The sequence below is a fragment of the Elgaria multicarinata genome, chromosome 7, assembly GCF_023053635.1.
Source record: "Elgaria multicarinata webbii isolate HBS135686 ecotype San Diego chromosome 7, rElgMul1.1.pri, whole genome shotgun sequence".
NCBI lineage: Eukaryota > Metazoa > Chordata > Lepidosauria > Squamata > Anguidae > Elgaria > Elgaria multicarinata.
This window is the reverse complement of record NC_086177.1, coordinates 113333576-113345078: the sequence shown is the minus strand read 5'-3', so window position 1 is coordinate 113345078 and position 11503 is coordinate 113333576. Positions and strand designations below refer to the sequence as shown.

At 48.9% G+C, this 11503-nt stretch overlaps 1 protein-coding gene across 1 annotated transcript in view; it reads right to left on the bottom strand.

The window, feature by feature from the left end:
* Positions 1-524: 524 nt before the first annotated feature.
* Positions 525-11503, bottom strand: part of LOC134401876 (ubiquitin carboxyl-terminal hydrolase CYLD-like) — a 29190-nt gene continuing 18211 nt past the window's right edge. Inside the window, exons 7-15 of the mRNA XM_063131196.1 lie at positions 11180-11315; positions 10038-10148; positions 9722-9813; positions 8839-8905; positions 7375-7507; positions 6334-6442; positions 5859-5977; positions 3420-3639; positions 525-2647 (exon numbers count right to left, since the gene is read on the bottom strand). Of these exons, the coding sequence (XP_062987266.1) occupies positions 2466-2647; positions 3420-3639; positions 5859-5977; positions 6334-6442; positions 7375-7507; positions 8839-8905; positions 9722-9813; positions 10038-10148; positions 11180-11315 (1169 nt within the window). The 3' untranslated portion in view covers positions 525-2465. The remainder of the gene's footprint in view (positions 2648-3419; positions 3640-5858; positions 5978-6333; positions 6443-7374; positions 7508-8838; positions 8906-9721; positions 9814-10037; positions 10149-11179; positions 11316-11503) is intronic.

Genomic DNA, 11503 nt, shown 5'->3' with positions numbered 1-11503 from the left:
CCTGATGGTTGTGTGCTACCTCCAGTATCCGAGGCAGTGAGCCTGTGTGCACCAGTTGCTGGGGAACATGGGTGGAAGGGTGCTGTTGCACTATGTCCTGCTTTGTTAGTCCCTGGTTGACGGCTGGTTGGTCACTGTGTGAACAGAGCTCTGGTCTAGATGGACCCTTGGACTGATCCAGCCTCGGGGCTCTTCTTACGTTCTTATGATAGACATACCTTGGCCTCACCTTGCCTATAGCTGTGAAGCCACCTGACTCTCCCTTTGCTACTCATAAGCTCTGCTTCCTACCATGTCTGTCTATGGTATATTGGAGAGGAACTCCATGGTTTTGAACTTCTGTCCAACACCTCAACTTTGGCCCTACATGGGATGAAGGGTAGTAGAAATACCACCAGCAATTCCACCATTTCTAACCTCCAAAACAGCCAGGAATACGACAAATATATCCAGCTGTGAACATTTCCCACTTATTGGCCCTCACACAGAGACACATTTCTTGGAAAATAAAGTCAACACATGAGTCAAGTCAAAAAAGAAGGCTCTATTGGAAGACATATTTTAGAAACAGATTGATATCACAGCATACAAAAATCTCTTGCGTTCTCCTGAGATTGTTCAAGGCAAACATTATAGAAATAACTTCAGAGACAAAGTAGTAACACCGACACAGACTCCCAACAGTGTGAATAACTCAAATGGTGCGTGTGTGAGTGTGTGTGCATGCGCAGAGGTTGATCAAATCAACCAAGGCGCCAAATACTGCAGAAAAACAGAATAGTCACACATCATAATTGACTAGCAAGATTATTCCACAACTGTTCTTCTCAGCCTTGCCCACAACAAATGGGACAGTCATAACATAAGCCCCATCTATCACCAGATATCACAAACCACTTGCGTGAATCGTGACAATAGATACCAAGATAAATGCAAAAAACCCTCTTCGGCTTCTGCGTCACACGTGCTTCTTCCCCTGAAGAGGCAGCGCGTCCCTGAAAGGTGCTGAAATACCTATAAATTGTTCACAATGTGCAGAGCAGGACCGCTCAGTAGAAGCAAGGATAACATCTGCCCCATTTTAGAGAAAGCAGTGAAATCTACTGCTAGATCTGACACAATCACTATCTATCACATGTATAAGGCACTTTTGCCCTCTCCTCTCCATAATTCTATTGCACAGCGTTTACTAGACAGAAAACGATGAAGGTATTTGGGTTGGTTTGTTTTAAAGAATGTATCTGAAGACCGATTTTGTAACATCCACATAGACTGAGCTGCTGAGTACCTTATGCAAAGTAATCTTTTTTTGGGGGGGGGGGGGTAACTTAATACTCAGAAGAATGTTTGAAATAACAAACCCAAACCTTTTAGAGATGGAAACTGAGAAGATAAGTCAACTGTTAAAGGGAAAATCAGTCTGACCCAAGGGAGATAAATTGCTAATGAACTGTCACAGGATTTGGAGGTGGAAACAGGAATGCTAGGTGTGTCTAGGAAACTTCACGGGAGGCAATTTTGTATTGGGGAGGGAAAAAAACCCAGAAAGGGATAAGGGCTGGCTTAGTCCTGCTTCCCAAGTGCTCCTTTTAGAGTACTGCCTAAACTGTGGGGCAGGCCAACCCCACACCCCAGCAGTTACCAGTCCCTGCCCTGCACCTGTTGTCCTGGGCGGGTGTCACTACACCACAGTCCCGGATGCTACATTTCCTTATGGAAGTTGAAAAGGCTGAACAGAGCATTGTCAGTGTGAAAGGGAGGATAAAGGTAGGCATTCACAGTGCATGTCCACCCTGAGACCTGCAATCCTCAAGAAGCTTCAGCCTGAAGCCTCCAACTACCATCTAAAATCAGGGGCTGTAAAAATAACAAGTGCCGGTCATGGCAAGTGCCCGCCATCTCAAATACCAAGGAACCAAGAAACAAATTGTGCAAGGCAGTATCCCTGTGGATTTCAAGGTCAAATCAAACCTAGGACCAAGTTCCTTCCCTGAGTTCCTACCTCCCTGCTGAGAGGGAGGAGTTCTCAATGAGTTTCGGATTCGTGGAGATCAAGTAGAGGCAAGAGACTGTGGGCTGGACCTCTCGCTGATTCAGAACCACAACCCTGAGCGAGTTTGGTCCAAAGCGTGACCTTGAGCTTGTTTTCCACAACAGTAGTCCAAAGGACGGTCAGAGCACACTCGTGCCAAGAACATCTGTGGGAAGTCCATCGAGGAGGGCGTGGGAACCCACAGTACGTGGTGGGGAGGTTCTTCCACTAATACCATTCCCACATGGCTGACAAGTTTGGGTTTGCAGGAGGTTTGAAATCACCAGATGCCCAAAGCAAATGTCGTTTCACTAACTCCTTTCCCCAGAGGTAATTCGGTAAACAGCATGAGTGATGCTTTGGAAGAGAAGAGCAGCGCGAACGTTCAGAGACCCTCCGATCCACTGCTGGTGGCCATGGAACAACCCACGAGTCATTTATAAAGTGACATTTTCTTGCTCTGGTACATGTACATGTAGGCATCGCAGAAGAGGCGCTTGGCTACTCCCATGTCCCGGGGCTGCTCCATGGCCAAGGTGGCCACTGGCATCTCCAGGTACTTGGCCACCTCTGGACACAGCGTCACTGTGGGAATGTTGTAACCGTTCTCATCACCTAAGTCAACGAGAGGGAAGCAGGTTGGAAGAGCCAGATATTTTTAGTTTACGTGATACCCCTGGGTTCATCTGGAACGGCCCTTTTGACTTTCGCACCCAGGGCCGGCTGACCCGTGCAGTTGCATAGGCTGGGATTCGAGAATCCTGGGCGCTCAGAAACAGAGCTTCAGTGACCCATAACAAATGCATCCACATTACTCAAAAACACACCCTTTGGCCTGCCACTCTAGGGCCGTTACCTGCCTTGACCTGCTTCCTTGCACGACAAGCAGCAGAGAACAGTGTGAGCTGAGGAGGAAGAGGAGGCACAGAGGGCGGCTAGAGCAGTTTGATGGGAGGCTAGGAAGGAACCACACGTTCTTCCCTCGCAGCCTGCAGCCCCACCAGATCCTCCTACATGGGGTGCCATTGCATGTTCTTTGCCCCTTAAAGAAAAGTAGGAATTCCACAGCCCAATTCTACACAGCTGACATATCAATCTCTGCCTTGTGCTCAGTTCCTTGGGCAGGCTCCATGTCCTCCCTGGGGCAGCCATTTTGTAGTGGTGCCCACGACAGTTTCTCAAATTTGCAGATATTCCCACAGGCCCAAAAGCATTGGGGAGCCCTGGCAGTCGCATTCATTAAATGAGCTGTACTGCAGGGTGGGGGGTGGGGGAACCATTTCCTCTCCAACATTCTGACTTCCTTCCCATACGCATAAATGGCTCACAAAACAGTGGGGGGAATACAGACACACAGCACTGGGACCGCACGCACACACAAGCTTACCGTGCCTGTCTGCCATGCTGTCAAAGAACATCCAGTTCTCCTTGTCTGGCCCGTATTTCACGAAAGAGACGTAGTGGCTGGTCTCAATGCAGAGCACGGCAAAGAGCTCCAGTTTCTCCCGAGGCACCCGCGGACTGCCAGGACGTCTGCCCCTGCAAAACTCCTCAGGGATGTGCAGCTTAGTGATCTGATGGGATTTTCGCTGGTAATGCGAGTGAGCCTGCAGGTGGGCACAAGAGAAAAAGTCCAGGGGCTAGCGGGGCTTCTAGGGGATAGAGTGGAACAGGGTTCTGGGGACACAGGAGTTTTTACCCTCCCCACCCACACCCAACCTGCACAAAATGCTTAGGACCATCTTGAGATGGAGAATGAAATCAGGGAGGCATCTAAAAGAAAAGGGGGCGCAGTGATGCAGGGCTGGGCAACTCCAGGTGACTCCAGGCAACTCCAATGGAACCAGTGACCTAGGGAGGTTGTGGGCTCTCCCACACTCGAGGCCTTCAAGAGGCAGCTGGACAACCATCTGTCGGGGATGCTTTAGGGTGGATTCCTGGCTTGAGCAGGGGGTTAGACTCGATGGCCTCATAGGCCCCTTCCAACTCTGCTGTTTTCATAAACCCTGCTCCCCCACCCCACAGGCTGCACTGCTGCAGGCCACTGCCACCCTGTGGAATTCCACAGGATGGAGGCAGCAACCGCTTCATAATGGTAAACGGTCCATTTTTCTCCACTACGGCAGCGTAGTGGTGAGGACTGCATGCCACCCATGGGGCACGGTGTGGTCCACCCCTGCACTATTTATTTCCTTTGAACAAGTTTGTGTTCCTTTTCCTTCTTGTTTTGACAAAGACCCTCAACAAAGACTCCCGAGTACAAGCCCTCTTTTACCCTCTGGCTAAAAAACAGAAGGGAACAACAGACAGTTTTCACAATGGAGGGATGTAAATAGTGGGGTCCCCCGGGGGTCTGTATTTTGACTGGTGCTTTTTAACTTGCTCATAAATGACCTGAGGTTAGGGGTGAGCGGTCCAGGTTTGCTGACACCAAATTTATTTTGTTTATTTATTGCATTTCTATACCGCCCAAAAACCGAAGCTTGGTGGACGGTTTGCAAAAGTTACTTAGTGTTGTTAAAACAAAAAGGAAACCCTGACTTTCATGGGTGATAGGGGAGAGACAACCAGTCATGGATAGAATCATAGAATAGTAGAGTTGGAAGGGGCCTAGAAGGCCATCGAGTCCAACCCCCTGCTCAATGCAGGAATCCACCCTAAAGAAAGATCAGAGCTCTCACAACAGCACAGACATGTGAAGTGTCTTTGTTGAGGCTGAGGAAGCATCAGGAACTAAAGTAAGAGTCAGAAGAGGACCAACTTTGAGAGGTGAAAGGTTGGACCCTAAAGACACTGCATGGATCTACTGATGGTTTTTTTCTGTTGTTGGAAAACAAGTTTTTCAAGCCTTGTGAAAACTATCTTGATATTGACAGAGGTGTACAAAATTATGCATGGTATGGAAAATGTGGATAGGGAGACATTTTTCTCCCTCTCTCAAAACACTAGAATCCAATGGGGTCATACCATGAAGCTGATTGGTGGGAGATTCAGGACAAATAAAAGGAAGGACTTCTTCACACAGCACATAGTTAAACTGTGGAACTCACTACCACAAGATGTAGTGATGGTCACCAATTTGGATGGCTTTAAAAGGGAGTTGGATAAATTCCTGGAGGAGAAGGCTATCAATGGCTACTAGCCCTGATGGTTATTTGCTACCTCCAGTATCTGAGGCAGTAAGCCTGTGTGTACCAGTTGCTGGGGAACATGGGTGGGAGGGTGCTGTTGCACCGTGTCCTGCTTGTTCATCCCTGGCCAATGGCTGGTTGGCCACTGTGTGAACATAGTGCTGGACTAGATGGATCCTTGGTCTGATCCAGCATTAGGGCACGTCTGATGTTCTTATCTTACAAACACAGTCACATGGAGATACTCAGGCAAATCTGCATGGCTTATTTTGATCACAAAATGTGTGTTTGCCTGGCTTGAGGTATATGTGTACACAAGGTAGTCACTGCATTCCCCTTCAAGGAAAGGGCTCCCCTGTATTCCTTTCCTGAGTTTGAAGAGGGGTGTGCATGAATCTGGGGCTCCATACATGGAACCTCATAGAATCATAGAATAGCAGAGTTGGAAGGGGCCTACAAGGCCATTGAGTCCAACCCCCTGCTCAATGCAGGAATCCACCCTAAAGCATCCCTGACAGAGGGTTGTCCAGCTGCCTCTTGAAGGCCTCTCGTGTGGGAGAGCCCACAACCTCCCTAGGTAACTGATTCCATTGTCATACTGCTCTAACAGTCAGGAAGTTTTTTCTGATGTCCAGCTGGAATCTGGCTTCCTTTAACTTGAGACCATTAACACCCTGCAAAGGAAAATGAGGTACCTGAGTGCAGCACGAGTCACAATACTGCTTCAGCCCGGTGTCTGCAAACATCTTGTCTTTAAAGCATGCTGAGCATTCTTGAGTGGCAACGTCTCCGCACACAAAGCACTCCCTGGGACCTGCAGCGGGAGCCCAAAGATCAGACCACAGACCTCTGAGACAAGCTGAGCCACGTGCAAAATGCTTTACGGCTCCCAACATACTCATTCTTACAACAGTCCCATGATGTCCCTCAGGGTGAGGGATAAGGACACCAGTAAGCTGCATGAATGAGCAGAGATCAGGGCTCCAGGACTCCGTACGCGGCCCACTACACCACTCTCCTAGATCAGTTCACTGCCTGAATAATTATCAGTTTTACACAGTGTCACTCCAAAGCACTGGATGAGGCATTAGGTAAGAGGGAGGAGGCTGTGCTAGTAATATTAGGCTCGTTTCCCCAACTCCCCACTCTACCCTACTCCCAACGACTTACTATCAAGCAGCAGATCAGTGATGTCCAGCTCCAAGGAGGGGATGATTTTGCTGAACATTTTGTACTCCTTCCCAAAACGAGGCATTTGAAGTATAAAACAAGACGGAATCTAGACAGGAGGAGAAATGCAAACTAAGATGCCAGTCAAGAGCTTCCAGGCCATCGTGCTACAACACAGAATCAGGGGGCAGGTGGGGGGGGGAGAATCACAGGGCACCTATGAGCTTATAGCTACATAGCAAATCCATCCGCAGTACGAAGGGGCAGCAGGCTCTTGTAGCTTTGAGAGGCCATGTAGCTTTGAGAGGCCATGTAGCTTTGAGAGGCCATTTTATCCTGGTTGCGCTTTTTATACTGTATTTCGTTATTGTGTTTTTAACCTGTTGGATTTTTTTGTGGTTTTAATTTTTGTGAACCGCCCAGAGAGCTTTGGCTATTGGGCGGTATAAAAATGTAATAAATAAATAAATAAATAAATAAAATGTAAAAGAGGGCACGTCTGCAGGTCCAGCTCTGCTCACCTCTGCATGAGGAGTTGCACCTACTGAAATACCTGCACACTTAATGATACAGGCGCCCCACTGGGCAATTTCGGGTCAAGTCACCTTGCCACACGTCTCTCTCCAATGTTAAATCCCCCCACCTCCAAAATCCCCACAAAAGAAAACCATTTTTAATTTAATATGCCAGTATGAAGTTTCCTACTGGTTCATCTAGGCCAGGATTGTTTTCCCTGACTGGCAATAGCTTTCCAAGGCCTTGGGTTGAGAGAGGCCTTTCCTATCACCTTTGAATTGCCAGGAATAGAACCTGAGATCTTTGGCCCACAAAGCAGAGACTCTACAGGGGTCCCACTCCAATGCCTTTACTGCATCGATTTGCATCATTTGCTTTTGTAGCAAAGCGGCAATAGCCTCGTTTACAGCCTCTTCTACACACCCTCCAAGGAAAACCCAGGCAATGCTCCGGAGGATCGTAACGTTAAAATGCAAAGCAGCAGGAAGCAAAAGCTGTGGTTGGGAGCAGGTCTCAAGAGTTCACCTCCACCAGCTTGAGATCAGACGAGAGGAAGGAATGTTCAATCAGCTGCTGCACGTTGGGAACCACCAAGTCCTCCTGTTTGTCCATGAATATCTGGTAACAGAAGCACTCTTGTTCTTTAAGCCTCCCAGACCTGAAAGAGACAAGCAGGTGGAACCTCTATGGTTATCCATCTATTCCACCCCATTTCTGGGGAAAGGGTTCTTAAAGCAATTTCAGCTGTTTCAATAGGGACCAGGAAGCACACAAGTGCTTCTTTCGGCTTCTTCCCCTTCTGCCGTGGGAGCACTATGGACTGCAGGGATGCGGTCGGGTGCCAGAGAGCCCCCTCCATCCTGAGACAAGGTGGGCAGATGGGACCACATCACGCCAGTCCTTTTCCAGCTTCATTGGCTGCCAGTCCAGGTCCAGGCCCGATTCAAAGTGCTGGTATTAATATTTAAAGCTCTAAACGGCTTGGGGCCAGGCTATCTGAAGGAACACCTCCTCCCATATGTACCTGCCCGGACCGTAAGGTCAACCTCAGGGGTCCTTCTCTGCGAGCCCCTGCAAAGGAAGTGAGGCAGGTGGCTACCAGGAGGAGGGCCTTCTCTGCTGTGGCACCCCGGCTGTGGAATGAGCTCCCTAAAGAGGGTCGCTTGGCACCTACATTATATGCTTTTAGACACCAGGTGAAGACCTTTTTATTCTCCCAGCAATTTAACAGTCTATATATAAATTTTAACTCAGTGTTTTACATTTGTAATTTTGCATCGCTGCTGTTTTGATCTGGTTGAGCTTTTATATTGTATTTTATATTATGGTTTTATACTGTTGTTTTATACTTTGAATGTTTTTAATTTTTTGTGAACCGCCCAGAGAGCTCCGGCTATTGGGTGGTATAGAAATGTAATAAACAAATAAATAAATCATCCATTCTCAACTCACCACCTTTTCATAACATCAATTGGGGATCTGCCACTGAGGATGGCAGATGTCCAGTTGCCATTCCCCCACCCCTGGCTCTCTTGACTTCAAGTCAACGTATCAAGTGATGCTTAAAGAGCTGGACATTAATTCACAAGCAGTTCCACTCCCAGCACGCCTGCAGTGCAGTACCCAGGCCTCCTCGACAATGGAATCAGTTACCTAGGGAGGTTGTGGGCTCTCCCACACTAGAGGCCTTCAAGAGGCAGCAGGACAACCACCTGTCAGGGATGCTTTAGGGTGGATTCCTGCATTGCGCAGGGGGTTGGACTCGATGGCCTTGCAGGCCCCTTCCAACTCTGCTATTCTAGGATTCTATGATTCCGTTGCCTATATCCTGCCAGCTTCCAGCTCCCGTTCAAGTCACTAGTCAACCAGATCATCTCCCTTCAAGATCCAGAGTCCCTCGAAGCAGTATAATTTCTTCCTGGCCCCAGAACGGTGCTGGCTGTATTCTCAACTCTCAAAGGGTGGGGTGAGGGGAAAGGGTCAACTTACTGTAGTTTCAAAAGTGGCTCTATCCCAAGGATGTGGTGCATGATAAGATTGAGGAACTCCTCAGGATCTGAAAGGGCAAAGGAAACTCCACATCAGACCCAGTACAAGATACTCTAATCCCTTCTCCAAAGAGCAACAGCCACTGTCAGACATGGGTAGGATCAGCAGGATGTGAAAGTGGGTGGTGCGGATCGGGGATGTTGAGTATACGTGCATCCGTGTGTGTATGTAAGTCAGCTGACCCCTTCCATCTGTCAGAAGAACTGAACAAGAACACATGAGGGAATGGGGGTGGATTAATATTTGCAGCTGAGTACAGGGCTGTACTCAGGGGGGCTGCTCATTTTTATATTGAAAAGCCACCACCAGGAGATGTACCATCTCGGTTTTATGCAGGTGACTGTCACTGCCGGATATAGGACTGGGTGCTTCCCTCCCCCAACACACACCAGTTCGCAGTCACAGAAGGCCAGGCGGCACCTCGGCTTATCCCGCATCAGCTCTAGCGAGGTAAGCACTCATCCTAATGAAATATTTGCCATAACCAACAAGGCAGAACCACCGGATGGCGATTTAGTCACGTCAACAAAGCATAACGGAAGGACGTCGGGGTCTTTCATTTAAAGCGAGGCGCTGTAATCTTCCAAAGAAGCAAAGCAGCGATTTCTGTGCGCTGCTGTTTTATCTTGCCTTTCCTCCAAAGGGTCTCAGGTGTCCCCCTCTTCTATTGCCCTCGTAAAAATCAAGAGCGAGCTTAGGGTGAGAGACAAGGCCCAAGGTCACCCAGTCAGCTCTGTGGCTGAGCAGAGATGTGAGCCTGGGAAGCCATCGCCCCACAACAGATTGCACTAGAGGACAAAACCCGAAGAAGGAAGACAAACACCTTTCTCGGAAGTGGCAAAGCTGGAACATTGCCCCTTATCCGTCAGCTGGTGGCGAAGGTCCATCACACTCCTGGCGGCAACAAAGCCGTTCCTGAGAAGGGGAGGAAATGGGGCTGTTGCTTTAAATGGAAATTGTTTTGAGGGTGCAGAGTTCAAGACAGGCCACTTAAAGCTGCAACTGCAGAACCGCGAGACAGACAGACAGACAGACAGACACACACACACACACACACCAGACAAACAAAGGGGGAAAAGCAGAGTCCGAAGCAAAGGAGGGACGCTCCAGCTAGGCAGGACACACAGTCAGCAACTTACTGTCTGAGGGGGTTGACTATCTTGTCCCGGAGGATCTTCTGAACGTGCCCATTGGTTTGGAGGGAGGGCTTGAAGAGCATGGAATCCAACACAGAGGTGCAGGAGAAGAGGCTGTGGCGAGAGAGGGCGGGCTTGGTCACTCCACTGGGTTGGCAGCAACACCTCAGAGTGGAGGATGGGAATAGAGGACGGGATTTTAAAAATAAATAAAACGGACACAGAAACAGAGAGAAACTGAAGCGGCAATATGAGCAGCAGAGGATGACGTTCCCGAATTCCTATCAAACAGAACATGACAGCTCTGTTCGCTTCCCCACTAAATCCTGCAGCATAGCAGAGACTGGCACATGAGGCCAAGAGATGTACATAAGAACGTAAGAAGAGCCCTGCTGGATCAGACCAAGGGTCCATCTAGTCCAGCACTCTGTTCACACAGGGGCCAACCAGCCATCGGCCAAGGATGAACAAGCAGGACATGGTGCAACAGCACCCTCCCACCCATGTTCCCCAGCATCTGGTGCACACAGGCTTACTGCCTCGGATACTGGAGCTAGCACACAAACATCAGGGCTACTAGCCATCGACAGCCTTCGCCTCCAGGAATTTATCCATCCTTCCAAATGGAAGGCCATCCAAATTGGTGGCCATCTCCACATCTTGTGGTAGTGAGTTCCATCATTTAGCTATGCGCTGCGTGAAGAAGTCCTTCCTTTTATTTGTCCTGGATCTCCCACCAATCAGCTTCATGGAATGCCTTCGGGTTCTAGTATTTTGAGAGAGGGAGAAAAATGTCTCCCTGTCCACATTCTCCGTAACATGCATAGTTTTGTACACCTCTGTCATGTCTCCCCTCAGCCTCCTTTTTCCCAAGTTAAACAATCCCAGTTGGTGTAGCCTTTCCTCATAGTGGAGATGCTCCAGCCCCTGGATCATTTGAGTTGCCCTAACATACAATTGCGTGTAACACACACGCAATTACAAAGAGGAACCTCTGCCCTGCTTTATTCAAGATCTAAGCAGCCCTTCAGTTTCCTACGAGACAGCCAAGTTGGGCATTTCCCCCCGACTAATGGGGTCTAATTCAGATTCCAAAAGGGAGCCGCTTATAGGCGTGTGCGGAAAGGAGCCACGGAACCACCTACCTGAAAAGCGCAGCGTCCATGTAGCAGGAGTTGCAGTGGCCCTGGATCCCTCTCATCCGCCCTTGTAGGACGCTCACAGCCACGTCGTCCCTGAGGGGGGGCGAGTTGCTCAGGACAGTTGGAGAATCCACGCCACCTGGAACAGACGGATGCTTCGTTTTTGAGAAGAAACTAACACCATTTTCTGATCCTGATGAGCTGGTTCTCTCTTTCAGTACTGAGAGGTAAGGCAGCAAACGAGAGATCCCAACTACGTATATGACATGCTGCAATAACGTAAGACTTTTTTCTGCTTATCCCAAACGAGCAACTCTCAGAGTCATG